This window comes from Lycorma delicatula, chromosome 2 (assembly GCF_047948215.1).
Source record: "Lycorma delicatula isolate Av1 chromosome 2, ASM4794821v1, whole genome shotgun sequence".
In the NCBI taxonomy this organism is placed as follows: domain Eukaryota; kingdom Metazoa; phylum Arthropoda; class Insecta; order Hemiptera; family Fulgoridae; genus Lycorma; species Lycorma delicatula.
In genome coordinates, this window is record NC_134456.1 from 106,614,980 (window position 1) to 106,639,837 (window position 24,858).

The 24,858-nt window shown below is 29.3% G+C and overlaps 1 protein-coding gene across 3 annotated transcripts in view; it reads right to left on the reverse strand.

Moving 5' to 3' along the window:
• The window catches only part of LOC142319071 (proton-coupled amino acid transporter-like protein pathetic), a 190,196-nt gene that overhangs the window by 4,716 nt on the left and 160,622 nt on the right, over positions 1 to 24,858 (reverse strand). For all 3 annotated transcript variants that reach the window (XM_075355934.1, XM_075355935.1, XM_075355933.1), the window contains 6 exons: positions 17,808 to 17,958; positions 17,094 to 17,215; positions 10,559 to 10,643; positions 6,706 to 6,981; positions 4,289 to 4,464; positions 459 to 628 (listed from right to left, as the gene is read on the reverse strand). In XM_075355934.1, the coding sequence (XP_075212049.1) occupies positions 459 to 628; positions 4,289 to 4,464; positions 6,706 to 6,981; positions 10,559 to 10,643; positions 17,094 to 17,215; positions 17,808 to 17,958 (980 nt within the window). The remainder of the gene's footprint in view (positions 1 to 458; positions 629 to 4,288; positions 4,465 to 6,705; positions 6,982 to 10,558; positions 10,644 to 17,093; positions 17,216 to 17,807; positions 17,959 to 24,858) is intronic.

Below are 24,858 nucleotides of genomic sequence, written 5' to 3' on the forward strand. Positions count from 1 at the left end.
CAGTACCCTTCTTTCTTTCTGGCTTCTTATAAACTAATTAATTATAAAATCATCTCAGGGACAAACATTTCATATTAGATGTATTGATTGCATTTCATCTCTCTAAACCTTTGGTAATTATGCAATTGAAAAATCATTAATAACTATTAATTTATTAAAGTTGAAATTCCTATGAAATTACTGTGGAAATGTGTTGTTAATCAACCCTGAAGTGAGAGTACCTGGAAAATACCAGTAAATTGATTCAACGCAGTTCTTCCAACAAGTAGTTCTTAGCCAACCAATGACATGGTCATATCACAGTATGTTGGCTTATTTAATGAATGTTCATAACATATACTATGAACACACATTTCATAAAGCTGCATCAGACTTCCAAAAACTTCTAGAATATCATATGATTCTATCAAATGAATAATAATCTAAGCAAAAGTTATATGAAGATCAGCAAAAATTACCTGTTCCAAGAATCATAATTCCTCTCATTATATAATAGCCTATTTCTTGTTTATCTTCACTTAATTTAGGACCTAACCTTTTCCAAACAATTTCTGAAGGTACTGTAAACTGTAGTCCATATGTAAGCAATACACTCAAAGCAACTAGAATTTTAACAGTTTCTCCAAATCTGAAAAAAATATAAATTTTTTAGTATTTGTTATAATTTAAAGTACATATATTAGTTTTAAAAAAGTATATGTACATTTTTATTAAATATCAGTGAGTTTAAATTTATATTCCATAATTTTTTAACCTTAGCTCAATTTATAGTCACTCACCACCTATAATTCATATATTATTAGTATAATGTATTTACACTCTATTTACTAGTACATTTACATTCTTGTTTATTATTACAAAACAATTAGCACAAAAATATGTATAGTTATAAAATATGATACAAAAATTAAAAAACGATAACATGAATACAAAACTTTATTAATAGAAAGAAGTAACACTATAAAAGTAAATATACTTAAATAAAAGTATATAGAAAATAAGATATCAATATTTTGAAAATTATTTCAACCAAACTAAATTAAAGGATATAATATTTAATGTTATTTAATTGTTATATTATTTATGGATAAATGAAAATTTGGTTAAAGTTAATAGCCAGTCTTCATCTAGCAATTACCACAATATCATACAAAATAAATATGTTGTTGACTCTTCTTTCTTATCATTATTACCAGAACATATTTAACCATAATTATAATACATCATTTTCAGGATTGCAACAACTTATAATAATAAAATATAATAAGAAATGTGGCTCCTTTACATTGATGCCACAACTCAAACTTTATTGAATTTTTGTTAAAATACACATGACTTAAGCTATATAACAGTAAACACAAAAATTGTAATAGCTGAAGTGAATTCTGATAATTACAACTACATTTAATTATCAGTACCAGAAAAAATTTATAAATAATGGACATATTGAGGGTGTTTCCAACAATAAAAAAAAAATCTAACAAGGAAATAAAATCAGAGGTTGCAATATCTGGGAAATGTTCCATGGTACTATTCACAATAATCTGAAAATGTATTGTTTGTAAATAGATTTTTCCAAAATATTCTCACCAATTGCAGGAAAACCCATTGACATTATTAGAAGTAATTAAGATACAATATTCAATTATGAAATATTCATTATACAATCATTAGAGACAAGATAAGGTTTTTGTATGATATGCAGCCAATACCTCAGTTTTGGGAGTGAAGATTTATATCATTCCTTAGAAATTTCATTTAGATAAGAGCAAAGGAAAGATTATATTGGAAATATTTTTACTTCTCAGCATATTGCAATCATAAATTCATTTTGATAGGCAAAACTGAGAACAAGGAACTGTATCCCAGTATTCTTTATTTTTTTACAAAATACAATAAAAAAATATCCAAATAATAGAAAACAAAAATTGGATTAGTTAGAATAGTGATGGACCAATACACACTGATCCTTGTTTAACAACTAGTTTGCATTAAGACAATATATAATCTTCAGAACACCCACCTTGACTACACTCTTGACTTGACTGCAGCCAATTTTTAATGTTCCTCATTTGTAGTTGTCCTAAACTGATATGATTCAAGGATGCTGCCATTATAAAGTAAGATTATTGCCAAAATGATGAAGTAACTGTAAAAAGTTTCTAGGTATGTTTCCAAAATGTTTATGAACATTAGTAAAAGTGTGTAGATGCTATTTACAATGGAGGAAATATTACTGAATTTTTTTTACATAGTCTTTATAAAATAAATATATTCCATAAATCTTTTGAAACTTCCTCATTTAAAATCTTCATTATGTTTTTTACCATCAGCTTTTACAATATCTTCAAAAGCAACGAGGTCAGAAATTTTAAACTACTCAACCAGTAAAACTAATGAAAACAGTTTCTACTTTAACATAGTTTTCCAAATTTCCATGCCAAAATATGTTGGTATAAATAGAAAAATGACATCTTTCACACTTCCTCAAAAGATGATATATGAACCTTTCCTTTGTTTCATATTTTTTTCTGTTTTTTCATATTACCTTTCTGTTTGTTTCATATTTTGTTTAAATAGAATTTTTATTTTACTTTTTTAACCAAATTTATATTTTGCTTTCTACACTGGGTTCAAAATGTAACTCTACACCTTTGATGCACTAATACAATAATAAATAACATCGACTTATCTTATAGTAGTTGTTGGAAGTGGTACCTATGAAATGATGAAAATCCAGATATATCTGCCACATTTCTCTTGTTCTCAAGAACTCTCATTAAGTTGTTCATGTGGAATGTTCTTGGTGAAATCATGAACAACAGTTTGAAGTTTCTGAAAGTATGGGTGGGGGTTTCCTTGAAAAACATTGCTTTTTTAATAACCTCAAAAGTAAACATCTGGTGGATTTAAGTCCGGAGGATGAAATAGCCACTTTGAAATGATTTGATCTCTAAAAACCTCTTGCAGTAACTTCATGAACTGCTGGTTGTTTGTGTGGCCATACCATCTTACTGAATATAAAAATTATTAATTTTGTCCTCTACACAATAGCATTCTTCTCCTTTCTTTTTCCTGTTTAGCCTCCGGTAACTACCGTTTAGATAATACTTCAGAGGATGAATGAGGATGTGATATGTATGAGTGTAAATGAAATGTAGTCTTGTACATTCTCAACTTGACCATTCCTGAGATGTGTGGTTAATTGAAACTCAACCACCAAAGAACACCGGTATCCATGATCCATGTAAAAATAACTGGCTTTACTAGGACTTGAACGCTAGAACTATCGACTTCCAAATCAGCTGATTTAGGAAGATGCGTTCACCACTAGACCAACCCAGTGGGTTAACATTCTTCTCCTGGGTATTACAATCCACACCCCAATCTTCTGGTCATGTAGAGGAATTTCATGTATGACTTATGGGTTGTTGGCAGACCAAAAATGTAATCCCCCCATCTTTATCTCTCTCTCTCTCTCTCTCTCTCTCTCTCTGTGTGTGTGTGTGTGTGTGTGTGTGCACTTGCGTGCGAGTGCATATGTGTGTGTGTGCGTGTATATATATATATACACGAATATATATATATATATATATATATATATATATGTGTATGTGTGTGTGTGTTTTGGTTGTGTGTGTGTGTGTATATATATATATATATATATATATATGTGTGTGTGTGTGTGTGTGTGTGTGTGTGTGTGTGTGTGTGTGTGTGTGTGTGTGTGTGTGTGTGTGTGTGTGGGTGTGGGTGTGGGTGTGTGTGTGTGTGTGTGTGTGTGTGTGTACTTCTGCACACTAAAGACATTATTCAACAAGAAATATTAGCTGATTTAAAGTTAACATCATCATGAATGCTCATGGAAAGACTAGTTCTCAATCATTCAAATGCAACAAATACACAATGAAGGAAAAAGAACCAGGCACATCTTCTCATTTTAAAATCATCATTCTGACTGCCTCGCAGAAACAAACTGCACATAATGCAGGATTACCAATCTTTGTAGAAAACATTGCTCATAACCCATTGAATAAAATCTCTCAACATATAATCATATTTATATAGATATGTAGGTACTTTTTGAACACTTACTTGACAATCACAATAAAATATATCAGTGAAGATGATATCAATACTTGTAAAATATTTTAGAGTTATACCTTTTCAGGTCCTTTTGAAAAATCAAGACGCTTGTAAGTGATCACATTTGTTAATTTAACACTGACGTTATTTTATAGTAATTATTGCATTCTTATTCTAATAAATAAAGAAAATGAGTACTAACACTTCGTTTGGAAGATTCAATGTAACACTGGCATAAGTTTTTTCACCAAATCTTAGATATCCAAAAAATCCAACAGTTGCATATAAAGCTACAACTACTGTCATTGCTGTATTTAATACTCCAGGACATCCTAAAAATTTTTCAGGATGTTTCATTGAATTCTCTATGGGTAACACCTAGATAGAAATGAAATAATGTAATATTTTGGAAAAAAAATTAATTATAGTAAATAATCTATAATAAAAGTACTTAACAATGTAAAATGAATAATTTCATTATCATAAAAAAATCCAGACATTTGCATTTGGAAAGCAGTAAAACTTAAAAATAACTCAGTAAACATAAGAGGAAAATGAAATTAAAACTGAACATGACGTTTATTTTATATTGTTTGACTCAAGAAATTGTTGAAGTTTACACATAAATATGTATAAAATGTGCACATGATATATTTGCATATAATAGCAAATGATTAAATTATATTTGTAGGTTTTCTTTAATTTTTTACTAATTAAACAGCTTTTTTTCTATTATCAGGTAATATATTTTTAATTAAGATTTTAGAATTTAACATTTTTGTTCTATATTGCCAGAAGACAGATATTCTATGTGACAGTTCTTTGTGTATCTTAGTAGTCAAGTAAACTTTTACTTTATCCTTCCATAATTTCCTTCAATCTTAATGTGTAACACTAACTGAACTCTATGTCCTCGTCCCTTTCTTCATTAATAACCTTCTGAATACTAGAATGTATTTCCATTCAATGTCGTGTCTTATCCAACTAGTTTATCTCTTTTACTAATATACATTAATAATACAACACAAAATAATAGTAATTCATTATTTATAATGTTTGCATGCAGCTTTTATTTTTAGAGAAATTTTCCTTAAGCAAATTAATAAATATTATTGTATTCAAATGAATTTTATATCAATTTTGTTGAAACACAAGGTTAAACTAGTTAAAAAAGGTTGTGTGAACATTATAACTCATCTGAATTACTTTTTAACATTTATTACATTAGTTGTTTAAGTTTTACAATTTTAATTATACTTTACAATTTTACTTTATTAAATTATATCCATAAGTATTTATTTTTATTAAAATATTAAACTAGAATAATGAACATGGCTAACACCAACATTCATCAATTAAAATTCTAATTTTGAACTTATATTTTATTTTTTAATTTTCAGAGATATGTCATTGAAAATTTGATTTGGGAATGCTACAACTAAGCTACCATATTGTTGTTATTATTATCTTTTATGACCACATAAGATCACTTCAGTCAGTCCATTATTCAAGACTCTTCGATGGGACTGTTTGGGCCTTGCGGTCCTCCCAGTACTTTTTCATACATTCCAATCTTTGTGTCCTTTCTAGTGATGTAATGTTCATGTTGTGAGTTTTACTTGTGAATGTGAAGTGAGTGTTTTTGTTCTTGATTTTCTTGTTTTATTTTATCTTATCTGTGGTGTCTGCTGGCCTATTTCCTTCAGATCCTCACTTATTTCTCTGATCCACTTGCATCTCATCTTGGTGTTTTTCAAGTCGAGATTGTACTGTACAAGTTGTTTCAGAAGTCTTGAATCTTGCACCCTCATGATATGTCCAAAGAATCCTAGTCTTTTCTTACGCATGGTGTCAGTGATGAGTTTTATCTCTTTGTACAAGACTTTGTTGGACACAGTCCACCACTGCTCGTCTCTCTGGTACTTTTTATTGATGCAGGTTCTTCCAATTCTTCTTTCGATTTTCTGGAGTCTGTCTGTCTTTGTTTGATGGTTCATTCAGGTGGAAGAGTGATTCCACTGCATAATAGCTATGTTTTTATAACCGTATCGTAGAGTCTTATTTTTGCATTAGCAACCATATAAAAATAAAGTAATAAAAAATATGCTTTTTTTAATTATTGTAAAGTCTCTTCAAAAGTGATTTGCTTTCAGATCAATTTGGCAGGTTTCAGATCAGCAATATTGACAAGGAAGCTAAATAAACTTGTAAGGAGATTTTCTGCTGTAAACATATTCCATATTTAGAAAGTGTTGTTAGTTGTAAAATACTCAAGTGATTAAGAAGGCAAAGGTTGCCTTTTTTGCTAATGATAGTTCAGTACTGCTTAATGAAACCTCATTATTAAATTTTAGCCTTCCACTATGGTAAAACACATTATTATAACAATTTAAAAAGAAAAATCTTATAAAATTTATGCTTTCTTAACTAATAAAAATTTATATAGCAGTATACAAGTACATAATTATTCACTTAAGCAATACAGTGGCAATAAATTTTTAGGAGTAATAACAGATGAAAATTTGAGCAGGGAACATCAAGAATAACACATTTGAATAAAACAAATAGTTTTTAAAAATACACACTCAAATTTTATGTTTTTAAATTGCTTGTACTAACCGTGCCAATTCCTTCCATAGCAAACAGTACCGTTGAAAAAAATATCGGTATTCGTAGAGGAGTAGCAATATAATCACGAGTTGTAATATCAGGAATATCAGTAAAAGTATAGTATAATGTCAGAGCTAGACCAAACATAACAAATACTGTAGCAATTGCTGAGAAAGGAACCAAATATTTTAATGTTCTTATTATACCAAGTGGTAATAGTGGTATCGTCAAAAGTAGAATATATATTCTTAGATCCCATTTATTATGAAAATGATTTTCTATAACCTAGAAAAAAAAGTATTAATAAGACACATATTATGAATATAGATACATAGTTACATATGTTTACGCATACACTAATGCATTTTTTCGCATGAAAAATTGTGTTATAGATATTGATAACTAATTAATAAGAGATTTATTATGATGAATTTATTTAAAAATAACATTATCTAAAAAAAAATTAATATATCTGCAAAAGAAACAATTTTTTGTTTTTTTGTTTATTTACTCAGTAATTGATAAGATCATTTTCTTTATTTATAGAATACATAAAAAATAAGGAAATATAACAGTAACAAAAATAATTGTTAAATTCTAGAAAAATAAAATATGTATTGCCTGATGAATTAGACAGAGGCATTTGAAGACCATGAAGATATAATAATTTTCATTAATATGTAGAAGCACTGAAACTTCCTGATACTTCAGATTGAGAGGAGAAAACATAGTTTTAATTTTTTTTTATGGGACACTACCTTCTGTACATAGTAATATTTATATCATATTCTCACTACTACTACACATATTTACCACTACTACTAAAACATACCCAGAAAAAAGAATTTTATGAAAGCAGATCCAATAGATTCCAAGTCTATTTATTGAGAATTTCTCATGATAAGAGTGAAGACAATAAAGATTCATTCGAAGGAATAGTAAGAGAAATGTCTTATTATTGGAGATTAAAATAAAATGTATAAAAAATGTTTATTGATAAAAACTTTCTAAATTATTTCCTAGGAAAATTAAAAAAAAAATTGTAGTCAAATATTTTTAAAATCTAAAGTTGAAAAAAGTATGGATAGTTTTCATTTTTGTAAGGATGGAAACATTTCAAAAAATTTTCACTGGTATTTTTTTATATATAAATTTGCTACTAAAAAAATGTAACATTTTCAGAAAGTGCAATCCCTTTGACATGTTACCTCTACGTATGAACAGCAGTATATGTTTATTTTTAAATTTACTACAATTAATCTCCTTCATAAACAATCAATGTCATTGTTAATATATAAAGCTAAATGCATTCCAATGCATCCCTACCTACAAACACACATATACATAATTTTATGAAGAATTAAGTATTGTACACAGAAAACATAAAAGTTCAGGAAATACAGCAATCCACAAAAGCTAATTTTTTTGCTTGTATTTTCCCTCATTCTATACAGTCAGGAAAGTAAAGTTCCATTCTTAGAATGTTTGTTATTAATTTTGATTTACATTGAAGTAACTACTTCATTGATTTTCAGATTGAACTGTAATTTTCTGCTATCGTTATACTAGGAAATTTAATTAGTGCTTTTGATTTAGAAATTGATTACAATATTTCAAACTTTCCTTGTATTAACATTTTCTCTCAGTGTTTATTAAATTTATTTGAAATATGGAGTGAAACAAGAAGTATTACCAATAAATATTTTAAGATTAATTTCTCAAACATGGTACCGCTGATATGTAAAATGAATAAATTAACAATTAATATAATCCACCTTAGCAGCACAATGATTTGTTCTCTAGATCTTTCGGCTTACTTGGAAGCCATCATCAGGAGTTAAAATTAATACTAGTAGTACTAGTTTGAGAATACTGCTAGGACTAGGACAGTCATGACTGTTTTTAAATATTAACTATGATTTTTTAAACTTTTGACTTTAAATGTATTTATTTTAACTCCTGATGATGGCTTCCAAGTAAGCCGAAAGATCTAGAAAAAATATTTTAAGATAGTGTAGACTATACTATCTATCATTTTATTATACATCTCTAGAGTCAGTCTTTGATAACTCTACAGTGTACTTTTAAGAAAACAACATTCTTCACTGTTAAATAATTATTTTATTACATCCTCACAAAATCTGATTATTTTTTTTCAAAATTTCATTTATATTATTTTTTTTTATTCATATATTCAAAATACTATTTACTCTCTTATCATAATATCTCCTAAACTACTGGCTCTATGAAACTGAAATTTTATAGAGAAGTTACACTTAGGTACTATGAAGATGGTCAGAAACTTTTGAAAAACTCATCTCCCAAAGAGTAAAAACAAGGGTGAAGTAAGTGATTTTTACATGTTCTTCCACTGCTTAAACAAACAAAAAGCAAAAATAGGTATTTTGATTCATTTCAATTATCGTTCAACTAACATAGTTTGGAATAAAAAATTCCATAGTGAAATAGAAAAAGTAATTTTCTCCTCTACATTTAAATTGCTTGAGTAATAAAATTAAACATGGAATAATTAATAAAAGAAGATAAGCAATGTATCTGTACCTTTAAAGTAACTTGTCCTGACTGACTGACTCATCAATACTCAGCAAAAACTGCTGAAGATAAATTGATGAAAATTTGTTCATGTTCTTCTTATGGTGTAAGTGCACACTAAGAAAGGATTTTTTGAAATTCTGATTTTAAAGGGTTAAAATGCAGTAACAATGAAATTTACTATTTTTTTTTTTTTTTAATTTCTCAGTGACAAATAAAGAAACCAGTTTGGTTTTTGGTGTGTATAATCTCATGTGAATATGTAAAAACTGACATATTTTTTGAAATTTGAGATTATACTAAACAAGATATTCATTAGATTTGGGCTTGCATGTATTCTTCAGATAAATATCTAAAAACCATTATTGGGGTTTTTAGATATTTTCTAAAAATATATATTATGGGGGTTTTCGATTTTTTAAGGGGTGCAACAGTGTAGAGTAAGACGGCTCAACCAACACAGCCACTGCAACTTGTATGTGCAACGCTAATGGCTGCAACTGCCTCCAATTACTTGACTAAAAAACCACAAAAAAAATAACTGAATCACTGACCATGATGAGAAATACAAGTAACCATATAGAGCGAGTAAAACCACTACAGGAATTACTAATATTATATATGTATATAAAACTCTCACCAACTTTTAAGAAAGTAGAATTAACTTACACAAAATATAAAATGAAAAAACATGCACTAAAAGTTTAGATCTTCATTCAAGTACAGGGAAATTTTTTCTAAATAAAGAAAAGGAAATAGAATGAAAATTTGCTATTTTTCTGTTTATATTGGAATGTATGAGCATAATATAGACACAATTTTCTACTACTGACATGATTTTACTTAAATTAAATTACTTAATTAAATTTTTTAGTGCTTTTGACTTTTTAATATTTTTTTCCAGAAGTATAGGTATTATTCAAGTTTGATAATCATTGATGCTAGTATATAATAATATAATGGTAAATAACATCCTGAAAGTTTGTTATCCTGATTAATTTTTCCCAATGTACGGACACAAAAATGAGCATTTAAAAAAAAAAGTTAATTTATTAATATTGTTATAATTAACTGATTTTTTAAAAAAAATATACTGGACCTTAAAACCTTTTGTACATGATTATATTCTGGCATTTGCATTTTTCATACTCAGACTCAATTAACAAAAATCAAATTTTTCCTTGCTAGTACAAATACCATTAAGCCGATGCCACTCACTGAACTCAAGTGAACTACAGTGATAACAGTTATATTCATATCCAACTGAAAGTTTCAATAATTTAATGAAAATTTATAAAAGCAAAATTACCTGTTCAAAAGAATTTGATATGAAAATTACATACACTGTATTTCCAAAAAAGTAAGTACAAAACAGCGTCACATGTACAAATTCCCTGTAAAAAAAAAATAAATAAATAAATGTAAATATGTGTTCTATAATCTAATTTATCAAAATTTATTAATTCCCATCTTATACTAGGATTTTAAACTTTTCTTTTTCCTGTTTAGCCTCCAGTAATTACCGTTCAGATAATACTTCAGAGGTTGAATGAGGATGATATGTATGAGTGTAGTCTTGTACAGTCCCAGTTCAACCATTACTGAGATGTGTGGTTAATTGAAACCCAACCACCAAAGAACACCGCTATCCATGATCTAGTATTCAAATCCGTGTAAAAATAACTGACTTTACTAGGACTTCAACATTGGAACTCTCAACTTCCAAATCAGCTGATTTGGGAAGACACGTTCACCACTAGACCAATCCGGTGGGTTACTAGGATTTTATGCTGGAATGTATTATATCAACTGATTATGTTATAAATATTAATTATTGAATATTTTAATCAGAATTAGGTTAAAACTTCTGTATTGTTTTACTTTTACATAATGTTGGATGGAAAGGTTACATTATCAAAGAGATAAGGGAAAACAATTGAATTATCTAACAGGTTGTTTAATAAATATCCTTCTTGTTTTTTGTTTTTTTTCTTATTTATAACACATTGAATTCATTTCCCTTCAATTATTCTAATAGTTGATCAATAAACTTTTCCCAGCAGTATCTCAATTTGTGAAAACAGTTCTGAACTGCATCTTTGGGATTGCATAAAGTTAATTTACCAATTTCTTTCTTCCCTCTATTATTTCTTTTATCTTTTTCCTTTTAATTGAGATTTTTAACTTCAAAAATGATAAATAATTACATGGGTAAATTTAGAAGAAAATACAGGGTAAGGAAGCAGTTATTCTGTTTTTTAAACAAAAAATCATGAACCTGGCAGCGACATTGCGTTGATGCATTTTAATGAAAAAGTCACAAATTGTCTGTCCAGGTTTTTAATTTTTTTCTTCTTACTACTTTTAGTAGATATTACATCACTTCTGATATTGCCATTAACTTTACCCATAAGGTCATGCCATCAATACTTGATGGACATCCAACTGAATGTTGGAAAAATTTTTTCGAAATACTTTACATTTGACCTTGCCTGACAAGCTTTTTTACCTATGACTAAACTGATTTCGATATCGCACTCATAGACCCATTTTGTTGCTTGTAAAATGATTCAGTGACTTTTTATGTTGGGCACTTCTGGTAGAGCATTATGTGAGTAAAAATAATGTGATTTACTCAGATAGAAAAATGTGGTTTATAAGAAAGTAAAGACACTAAAAGTTCATTTTCTTTCAAGAAAATGGTGGAAATTAAGTGGTTAGATAAAATTTGAAACAATGAAACTTTAAGATGAATCGAAGAAAAAATGGAGTTACTTACAAAATAAGAAAAAAGGAAAATTATATCTGTGTGACTTTTTAAAAATTCAGTAAATTAATAAAAAAAGAAAGATGATATGATATGTCGGGTAAAAACCAATAACATTAATGAATTTAAGATGTTCAGACTAACATTGAAAGAATATGAAACTGTACAAAACCAGTGAAGCAAATGATCATAAACTAAAACATATAAAAAAAACTTGCACATGAATTTATTATAATCATGTTAATTGAATTTGTATAAGAGTTATTCAGAAAGCTTCATTGAAATATTTTTCAATGAAAGTATAATTAGATAAGAATTAATAATATTTTTTTCAGGTATTCATGCTAATTGTGTCAAGGTTACCTCCAGGGCATTATTTTTATAATATATATGTACATAAAACTTATACGATTTTAAGTCATTTAATATTTATAGTAGTATTTATAGTTTGCATTTAATATGCTATACTAATGAATAAATTCAACATTTATAATTATATTCAATATTATAATTACATAATACAATTTTATTTAATTAGCAATTTACAGTTGTTATGAAATTATTATAATTAGAGGATATATGTATGTGTTGTTTGATTATATGTTTTTCTATGTTTGTTTTATTATTAATTATACCTAAGATTGGTACATTAAGGATTTGCTTCAAAGTAATTCCAAAAAAAGAAGGAAATGAGGAATTAAGAAATTGTTCCCCAAGGTGAGATCCCAAGGTTTCATAAATGCCAATTTAACCTTTGAAAAGTTCAAAGCAAATTCATTTGATCAGTTCAGCAAATTCAAAAGCCTTGTTCCTACTGAAATAATTTTACTGATAGTTTCTGTTTCTTAGAATTTTATTTCTCCATTATTCTAAATTGACTACAATACTAACAATACAAAATTATTAATTTGTAATAAGAGGTATTAATTAACAAGCTACTAGTTTATAAAGACAATAATATTTAAGTTAAGTTTAAAAATTATGTTGAAAGCATTATGGTTTAATTAAAAATTAAAAGTTTCATACAGTTTTTCACTGCCAACTGTCATTAATTTATTTATGTCAACAATTAGATCTACAGTTTGATTTTTACAGTTTGATCTACAATATAGTATTTCGTCTCTTCCTTTTTTTTATTTATATTTTACTTTCCTGGCAGCAGCGATATATGCTGCTAAAGCTATAATAGGAAAGTATATATAGATCAAAAATGTTCTCAAAATTGGTCATGTTTTAAGTTTTGTGCTTTAAGGAGACTTTGAAAAAATATAGATTTAAATAAATTGTAAATAATTTATGAAAAAAGATTTTTATATCAATGCTCCCAAATCCAAAAAATAAATATTTTTGTCAGACAGATGTTTTTACGTATTAATTATTTATATATGTTGATCTGCATTTGCTCTTACAACTCTAAATTCCATTGACTAATTTTCTTCAAACTTGGTAGACAGGAACTAGCTACTGAGGGAGACAAATTTTGAAAAAGGAATGGGGTGAAATTTGGCAGAAATAAAACTTCAAATCTTTATTGGAGCACTTTAGCAAAAGGGTTTTCTTACAAAAGTTGAAGTTTTTGTCAAGATCAAAAATTACCAAAAATGTTTATTTAATATTCATCCCCTCACCAAAAAATGACTATATATTTTTCTCTTTTTAGCTGTATCTTGCTAAAGAAACGGAGTTAATGGGAATTTTTTGCATCTATATTTTCTACATCAATAGTCCTTCAAACCTCTATAAAAAGTTTTTGCCCATCCCACTCCACTGGTCTAATGTAGCAAAAAATATTTTTTTTAAATTTAAAACAAAATTGTTTAAATTAAATCCATCAAGTTGGATTAACAAGTTTCCAATTGCATTTAAAATGTAAAAATCTTAATTTTTTATAGCCAGAAATGTTCATCCTCTACCTAGAAAATTAACATTTTATTTATTTAGAATTATGGCTGTATCTTTATCTTTAAAAAAAATTAAGAAGAGCTTTTTTAATATTTATTATCACCACTTAGAGGTTATTCTCTTACAAATTAATTTTATCTGAATGCTTCTCCATGAATATGAAAGCCCTTAAAATGAAACTTTTTTCCACTATTTAAAATGTTTAATGTTCAAAATATATTTTGTTAAACAATAAGTTCATTAAAATAACTTATTACCCCTACCCTGATGGGGGAGCCCAAATTAAAAAGAGGAAAAAATTGAAATTTTTTGAAAAATTTATTTAAAATCAATTTTAGTAAATATTTTAATCATTTAAAAAAGCCCCCTGATGCATGAATCCCCAAATTTCCAAAACATCTAAAACATTTTTTTTTTAATTTTGATGCTAACATATTATAAATTTTGGGTTATTGCTTTATTTTGTTGAGCACCAAGGCTTTAAAACATAAAGTTAGAAGATTTAAATATAATTTTATTTATTCATCAAATAATTTTATCTCAGTACTGCATTTAACTGAATAAGATTACATAAATTAAAAAATCTGATGTGGACTCACATGACTTCCTTGTACGTCTATTAAATTACATACTGATACAGTTTTTAAAATGAAAGTACATAAAATTTTATTTCATTAATTACTTCTGATATTTTTTTTTTATTTTTTACTATTATTGAATTATTATTTAATGCAAAAAAATTTTACAATCAGAGGTTAATAATTATTAATAAATCAATGTATTTAAATTAAAAAAAAGTTATAAAAAAGGAGATGAAGTCTGATTTGAACCAATGTGCTTTCCCCTCCAAATATTTCATAATTAAAATTTTTGTTGTCTATATATCTGGAACCAATGAAAATAAATACTACTTTTGATATATCATTGAAACTCTCAATGAGGGCTTACTGCAGTTAAGAAAAAATTCAAAATTCAAAGTTTTTGGATTTTGGGATTTTTTGGACACTTTTAGGCCAGTTGATTGCAATCAGAGGGTGCAGAACTAGATGATGCAACAGTCCTAGATCCAAAATTTCAACATCCTATGGCTAATCGTTTTTGAGTTATGCGAGATACATATATACATATGTATGTACAGACGTCACGCCAAAACTAGTCAAAATGGATTTAACCACACATCTCAGGAATGGTCGAACTGAGAATGTACAAGACTACACTTCATTTACACTCATACATATCATCCTCATTCACCCTCTGAAGAATTATCTGAACGGTAGTTACCGGAGGCTAAACAGGAAAAAAAGAGTCAAAATGGATTCAGGGATGGTCAAAATGGATATTTCCATTGATACAGAAAAATAATTTTTTTGCGATTACTATACTTCCTTCTTTTCTTCATACAAGGAAGTAAAAAAGGAGAGCTCCATAAAAAAATAATCAAGCGCTCTTCAGTTAACAAAAAATACAATTGGTAGTTTTATTAATTATTCTAAAATTATATATCAATAGTGTAAAAAAATCAATAACTGAATATAAAAAAAAAATCCATTCATTATTTTATAAACATTTGTAAATAAATACTTTTATTTGCGTAGTATTTTAGCATGACACTTTTACAGAAAAATTATAATTATATTACGAATATTTTATCCAGATTCTGTGTATAATAAATTACAGTTGCTTCCACTTATTTGTACACACACACACACATGCACACACACAACACACACAAAGATGATGAAAACAGTTATAATATGTCTGCCAGTTATTACTAATCATTTGTGATTAGCCAAATATCTGATGTATTTTCACATATATGCATTTCTCTTAATTAATTCACTAAGAGAAGGAATAAAAATAATTATATATAATATATATCTTTCAGAATAGAAATGTATTCCTGATTTCCTGATATCAATTGGTGCTGGACTATTTCATAATACTCTTTATAAAGGTTGGAACTATTTTGAATTTCAGGAAATTCTTTAAACTAGGAGAATGTATCCTAGTGTGTTAGATCTGCACATCGTCACAGTTCTGATTACTAAGCATTATTAAATTGTCTTTAGGCAGCCTGTTAGCATTCATCTCAATATAAGGAAATGATGACACATCACCCAAAAATCTTTGAATACTCCCATTAATCTCAGCTAGGACTAATTTTCTTCATACAAGATATAAATGTAGTATTTATAATCCAGGATAACATAGGCAATCTATTACTAACCACAAGATTCGAGATGAAGATGAAGTACAACCTATTTTTACACTCTTATTGTTATTAAATTGCCTTCAATGGTAATCACATGTTTAGTTGTCAGATGATTCAGAAAAAAAAGGAGAGACTCAGGATAGGCTGAGATTTAAAATGAGATTTGAACCATGGAATACTAGATCAGCTCTTGAAAAAGAGATAGAACTAGTTGAAGATAAGGTGTAAAAAGTATGTAAAATAATAAATGAGAAAGAAAGAGATGGCACCATGAGATTGATGAAGCAGTTCCTAAAAATTTACCCATAAGGTTCTAGTGCTCTAGAGAAAGACCTAGAATGATGTATAAAATGTTATCTTAGAAGCTGGGAAGTGGCAGAGGTAAACGATAAAATTTTGGATTAAATTAAAAATATATGGAGGAACTAGACCAAAGTCTCGACCTTGACATTGACAGACTGGGTAAAATAAACAAGAAAAAGAAGAAGAAGAAGAAGGTTAACTATTCATTATAAAATATATTGACTTATCTATATCTTTTATTTAGACATACCTATATATTTCTATCTACTTAATAGATGTAGACATTTCACATCACAGTTAAATATTTCAACAATTACTATACAGTAATTTTAATAACTGATTAAACATAAATTTTTGTACCATTCTGGAAACAGTATGCCACTTTCTGTGAATTGAAGATTCTCAAATTAGTAAGCTTAAATGTTTTGTGCAGTTTTATTAATGAAATAAATAATTGATTGATCTATATGATTAATGATATAAGATCATCCTTAGTAAAAAGAATGTTTATAATCTGTCTTCATGTTTCTTGTTATATACTCAGCAGCAAAGTCAGTTTATTTCTTCTCTAAAAAATTTATTTGTTTGAAAAAATTATAATCTAATTTTAAATTATCTAAATAATAATATTTATTCTTTCTTTGTTAAAAAAAAAATTACCTGGCAAATGGAGCCCAAAATCTATATTTTGGAGGCCCAGTTTCAAATGCTACTTGTACTGTTTCAGCAAACCCTAAACTTGGTTTTTTCACTCTTGTAGACAGCACTTGTGAACAATAAACCTGTAAAAAAGAAGTAATTTTATTATAGAAAGGTGCTGGATATAATATACTTAATAGTTTGAATTAATTATGAGAAGAAAATCCCACTCTCTATCACTTCATAACAGTTATGTTCCTTCATCATTGTGCATTTTTTGCCTGTTTTAGATTATCCATAATAGGCTACAATTTCAGTTACAAACTATACAAAGATTTATCCAGTCTTAGTACATATCATTCCATGTGAATCACAGAACAGTTGGTGAGTAATAATACTAACCCAACCAGTAATAACTAACCAGTAAAAATATCTGGAGGCAAACCAGATATATTTAGATTTATTTATTTTTTTTAATTATTGAGTGTTTGGTAGAACAGTTCCTGATGAAATACAATAAACAATTAAATAAAGAGAAATTTAAAGTGTTTAAAGTAGCTTATCTGGTACAATAAGTCTAACTTTAGCTTTAAATTTTATCCAAAATAAAAGACAAATTTTGTTCTTTTAGATATCAATAATCATGTGTTGACAGTATTTTTTAACAGATTTGAATAAATTTTTTTTTGAAAATTTATTCAAATCTTGAATAAATTTAAGTTATTGAAAACTTACCAAAACTTGTACACAATGAGTACAGATAAAACCTGCTATAACCGTTCCAAAAATACCAAATATAAGTCCACCATTTCTGAAAGCATGAGGCATTGCTAAAATACCTGAACCAAGACTACTTTTTAACATATGTAGAACTGCTCCCATTGTCCTGAAATTAAGTATTAAGAAAAAATTATGAGAGCTATTCAGAAATCACAGTTCTTTTAAATGCACAATATTATACACAATAAACATTTATATTTGTATACTCTGTTATAATATGCATCAAAAACTTACTTTTATGCATGATTGTAATACACGTAAAGTTCTTGAGATATAAAAAACAACAGACAGATTGCGTTTCTCAGAGAATATTGATATTTACTATAGAGCCAGTCTCTGTGGGCAGAATGAAGTGCTGCTTGTAAGACTGAATATCATTTAAATTTCGGTGGGTTTGGCACACTGATATTTAACTTTATATTTTACTCATTTAAGAAGACAATAGACCATATCACTACTACTATTTTTTAAATTGGTTTAATATGTGTATTAATTTATAAAAAATATATAACAATGCAATCACAATTTGTAAGAGTAGAGATGTAGAAAATGTACTAATCCAAAAGACTAACAGAAAACTTAGTCAGAACTAAGTACTAGTCAATACTAGTCATACAAAGTAATTATTTTTATTGATGTAAAGATTCCTGTGCTTGTGATTTTTTATCTCGGCAAGAAACAAAAGGTTTATTTATTTAAAATATATATGTATATGTTTTTATATATACAGGTTACTCATAATATAAAAAGTAAATAAGCATAAATAAATCAGATGATAAATTAATTATAAAGAACCAAGAATAAAAGAAAACAAGAACTGTCACAATGATACTTTTGGTTATTGACATGAAGTGAGAAAAATTAATTTGACAACCCTTAATTAATAATGTATGCTTTACAAAGTTGTTTTCTGAATATCAGGAATTGATAGGATGTTACTTTAGTAAGCCGGATACTCTTCCTGATGGCTCTTTATCTCAATACTTGGTCATGCAACAGGACAATTTCTTTTTGATGTTTTTTATGAAGCCGTTAAAAATTATAACAGATTGGAAAAAATGTTTGCAGTATGTAATGATGGTACAAAGGCAATAATAGGAAAGAACAGGTGGATTTCTGAAAATATTAAAAGATCTTACATCAAGGGCGGAATAGACGTACTGCATCCTTCACATATATGCTCTTGCCATAAAAAATATGCTGGAAAATCTCAAACAAATTCTTTGTAAAAATATAAAAATGGTTAATTTTATTAAAAGTTGACCATTGCAGAATAGGCAGTTTGCTAAACTATACAATGAAATTAGTGAAAAAAAAATATCTCTTCTTTTTCACACAGAAGTCAGATATTATAACGGGAAAAAGTGTTAAGCCACTTATTGGTATTACAAGATGAATTAATAATATTTTTTCAGAAAAACAAATACCATTCTTAATTGTTTTACACAGTAATGAGTATATGTTTCTTTTGGCTTACTTAACTGATGAATTTCACGTTTAAACGACTTGAATGTCAGTTTACAAGGACACGATAAAAACATTTTATTAACGACAGACAAAATTCATGCTTCCATTAAGAAGTCAATATCTGGATTATTCACCTTCAAAACAGAAATTTTGATATGTTTCCACTCACTTTCGATTACATTGAGAAAAATATGGATGAAGAAGACACTATAATTCAGTACAGTTTGGATAGGATGAAGATGCATTTGCTTGAGCTAAAAATTCAGTTGGCGGATTATTTCTCAAGTGATAAAAATAATTTCTCGTAGAGATGGGTACTGAATCCATTTAGTGAAAACGTTGTTGCAGCAGCTAAGTTATCAGTTTAGATTCACAACCATCTCATTGAAATATTTGGTGATAAAATGTTACAACTACAATTCACATCTGAAGATTTAGATAGTTTTGGATTGCAAATCGAAGTGAATATAGAAATTTAGTCACAGTACCATTGAAAATATTAATCCCTTTTACCTCCTCTGTGAAAGTGTTTTTCATTTATGGTAGTGCTAAAAACTCAATATAGGAATTGTCTTTTATTTGAAAACAATTTTGCTTTGCATGTTTCTAACATAGATCCACGTAAGGAGAAACTTTTTAATGAAGAACAAATGCAATCATCTCATTAATTTAATTTCTTTATACACATACTTATAAATGTATGTAAAATATTTATAAAAAATGATACTTTTTCTCATAAAATGATTTCATTATTGTTTACATATAAAGTTGTAAGCTAGTAAGTTGTGAAGTAGTGTTTAAACTTATAGAAAAATAAAATTAAAATCAATCTTTTTGCAGCTGTATAGAGAGGTTGCGCAGTATCACTCTGCTATAACCACCAGCGACTTTAATGCAAGGGCCACAGAATGGGGTTGCTGCAAGACTGATTCTAGAGGAAAGCTGTCCTGTATATCCTCGTGACACTCAATTTGGTACTGATCAATGAGGAACAGGTCTTTCTTTACCTTTCAAAGAGGATCGTCACACACGATTGTCGATCTGACTTTTGCTAGCTGTTGCCTAGTTGGCAGAATTGGATCCTGGTGAGTTTGGGAGGGCTATACAGGCTATTATTATGAGACTAGATAGGGAATTGCACAAGAGAGATCAAAATGGAAGTATGATAGGTGGGAGTGCGAAGCGTTTTGAAGACAGGCTGCTGCAAAAGGGATGCACTGGATCACATGCTATTGTTCGTTGGTGGAACGCATACATATGCCTTCAGAGACAGGAATGCTGTAAGAATTGGTGATTTATGCAAAGAAGCCTTACCAACACAGCGAAAAGGTTGCTCACAACCCTATACAAAGCAGCTAGGTAAACTGAACTCACTAATGAAGAATAGCAGAAACGGTGTTGGAGTGTTCTTATTGAAGAAGTTAACAGAGATCCATCGGGCAAACAGTACTATTGATTATTAAAAGGATATGAAAGAGTATTGCTACCCTTAGTCAGGTACTGCTGAGATGATGCAGATAGTGGACACTATGTTTCCTGAAGGGGAAGAGTTAACCTGTAATGTTGAAACAGAGGGGAAATATTGCCTCTATTCATGTAGGATGATCTCCTGGGAGCTCTTGCCCGGATATCTAATGATAGGGCCAGGACCCTACCATGGGAGTGTTCCTTAATATGTATAACCAGTGTCTCAAGGAGGGAGTCTTTCCAGAGCACTGAAAGAAGCAACGACTGATTCTTATACCCAAACCCGGGAGATGTCCATTCAACTCAGGTTCTTACAGGAGACTGTGCTTGTTGAATACAATGGGCAAAATTTACGAGAATACTACAGAGGCTGGTCGCAGAGGTAGACAGTAAGATTAGGGCAGAAGACCAAGTACTGTGTCCTCGACAAGAAGAACACTTTTTTGTTGGTCGAGGATAATGTAATCAGTGTCTGTTTTTAAGCATACCTGCTTGTCTGAAGAGGATAATATCCTCATACCTGTCAGATAGAACTCTGCTGTTCAACACCAACAAAGGAGTCAACGTGCACATGGTCCTGCATTCCGCAGTGTCCTGGGACCCATTATATGGTACCTGATGTACGACATGTGTTTTGGGTTACTGAGTCTGACAGGCTAACTGTCATAGGTTTTCCATTGACTGGCAATCTCAGAGAGCCTTGAAGAACTAGTTGAGCATGTTCACCACCTCTTACCATGTGATAAATCTTTGGATGGAAGAGGCAGGCCTACAGTTGGTGCTGAATAAAACTGAGATGGTTTTCATTTCAGGTACGAAAAGAAACGTAAATATTGCTGTGATACTATTGAGTTGCCAAGTCGAGTCCAGGTTGGCCATACTTTGGGATTTGGATCAATTCGTGACTTAATTTTGGGGCAGATGTATTGAATGCCTCAGAGAAGTCGAATAGAACAGCACGTTCGATCATTAGACTGTTTCACAATAGGGATGGCCCAGTATAAATGCATAGAACATCCAGTACTATCACATCTATGCTGCTGTACAGGGTCCCTATTTGGGTGGGGGCTCTGAACATTGCCCATAACAACAAATGTATGGCCGCGGTGTATAGTCACAGTTGCTTTAGGATCTGCTCTGCCCATCAGATGGTGTCCAGAGTTGCTGATGGGATTCTGGCGGAGCGATGCCTATTGATTTTCATACAGATCTCAAGAAAAAGGTGTGGAAAGTTGTAGGGCCTCTTGATGTCCATCACCTTGAGACTAGGTGGCTTAGAGCTTCCGTCTAGGCGCTGAATAGTTGTGGAGAAAGGTCATTGAACCTTCTGGCTCATTAGCAATGTTGACATGTGGTTATCCAGGAAGTACATAGTACAGACAGTTACTTTTATACAGATTTGAATACTAGATGGAGGACATCAGTGGTCTTTGGTGGTTGGATTTCAATTAACCACATCTCAAGAATGGTCGACCTGAGACTGTACAAAACTACATTGCATTTACATTCATACATATCAACCTCATTCATCCTCTAAAGTTATACCTTGCGGTGGTTTGGTGGTTTCAGAGGCTAATCAAAAAAAGAAAAAAGAAGGATGTATGGACAAATGAGATATGTCCTGACCCAGTCTCTATCTGGTCACAAGGGTTCAGGGCCTACCTCTTTAGGTTTGGGTGGACAACACTAACCTTTGTTCTAGCTATGTACAAATGAAGGAGGCAGCATTGCACATGTATTTTGAGTGTCCATCTCTGAGAGCAATACATTAATAGCAAGACTTGGACTGACAAGAAAGTTTGCACCAGATGAACTTGCTGGTGTCATGGTAAAATTGACCAGGAACAGCATCTAGCTACAATAACAGAAGATAAAGCTGCTCCCTCCTGAAGTAACACCTTATGGCTTTACTTGGTAGGAGGATGGTGGGGTGAAGGTGTAATCTATGTGCACAGACATACACAGCTGTATGTACATCTTTTTCTTTTTTCCTGTTTAGCCTCCGGGAATCACCGCCAGGTATTACTTCAGAGGATGAATGAGGATGATGTATATGAGAGTGTAAGTGAAGTGTAGTCTTGTACAGTCTCAGGTTAACCATTTCTGAGATGTGTGGTTAATTGAAACCCAATCACTAAAGAACATTGGTATCCACGATCTAATATTCAAATCCGTATAATGGAAAGGGACAGAGTTTGCTATTCTGGGATTATATCAAGAACTATGGAATCAATCTAAAAATAAAAAAAAATGTAATATTTAAAAAGTTACTTCTTGAATGATGCAGGCTATGTAATTATTTGTCACTTCTATGTACCCTTGTACTAATTTTTCCCCACTTGGCATTCCTTTGAAATAAGATTAATAATACAGGATTGAAATAAAAGCACATTTCCATATATTGTAATTATTTCATGTACTAATATTCCCCACTCACTGGCACTAGTAATGGTGCCAATTAACATTAGGAAAGATTGTATATTGTCATGTTTGAAGTACTCTTTTTCAAAAACTTGTTCTATTTTAAGGAGTAAAAAACACCTTAATTGTTTTAAAGAAATTCAGACTTTCTTGATCCCTGCTTTCCAAACCTCAATCCCACTTTAATCCTTCCTAAAAAAGCTGGGTATCCTTTAATTGAAACAAAACCCAAATATTATGAAATTTAAGGAAATTTTTTTCAAAACACATTCTACTTTCTGGGTGAAGAAAAAACTTAATGATGGTGGTAAAGAGGTTTAAGACTCCTTTCTCCCTAACTTCAGTCAGTAGCTTCCCTTGCCTCTTCAGTTAAAAAAGTGGTGAATTTTAACATGTTGAGACAGTTCTCTAAAACTACCATTTTAGACAACTAATTTAATAAATTATGTTATAGCATCTTGTCTCTGTTACATCTGCAGGAAATCTAGGTGCTCTGATTCATCTTAAGTTAACTAAATTGAAACATTTGCATAATTAAACAACTCTTTTTCAAAAATTCACATTTAAGAGCAAGTAGAAGACAAAATGGTGTTAAAGTGTTTGAGAACATCTTCCCTCAGTGTTCCTTAAGCTTCATTTAATCAAAGTTTCAACATAAAACTTTAAATAATCTTTTAAAAAATACCTTCTGCTTCTGGGGACCATTAAAAAATGTATTAGTGTCTATAGAGTTTACTTCAAGGCCAACCTTCTTTAAGAAAGATAATCTTACAAAAATTATTATAAGATTATTAAAAAATTTTACAAAATTATAAAATTGAAAAATTATTAAATAATTTTTTTATGAAAATGCAATTAAAAAGATTTAAAAGCTCGTCACCAAATTTTTAGCCTCCCTTAATTAAGACACATTGTAGATTCTAATACAAGAAGTTCAATTTAACATTTACTGCTTCTATGAGTTCTTAGTACACAAATAGTGTTCAAATATTGCTGCTAATAGTTATATTAATTGCTACTTTATTTATTTAGTTTTATTTATTATTATAACCTCTGACATGTAGCACAAAAAATTATATCAAGAAAAATGGGATGGATGAAATAATAAACAAAAAAGTTCCAGACCCTTACTACAATTTAACCTGAGACCAGATTACATAATGTGCTAAATATTATATCAATTGGTTACCTCACTGTAATTTTTACATACAATAAGCGTTGCATAAAATCATAAAATAATATTGCACTTAAAGATAAAAGGTAAATGTTTCAAAAAGATGTTAAACTGTATATAAAAAAGGTTATTATTAAATCATAATTTAATCACAACTCAATGTAAACTGTTTGAAGAAATGGCAAAAAGACCTGTTAATTTCCTGCTTTTGACCATGAAAATTTACTCTTTCATGTATGTAAATTATATTTGTATGAATATTTTTACAAATAAACTTATTACAATATAATAAAATATACTTTCATTAATTACTACTAAGTTGTAAGTAGAAACTTTATTTTTACTGACCTCAAAATTTATGAGGTCATTATTACAAAATAACACCTTATAATGAAGAAGTAAAATTAGGAAAATGCTAATGTGAAGGACTGCCACCTTTTTTTTTTTTTTGTAACTAAAAGTAAGTGATACAAGTAT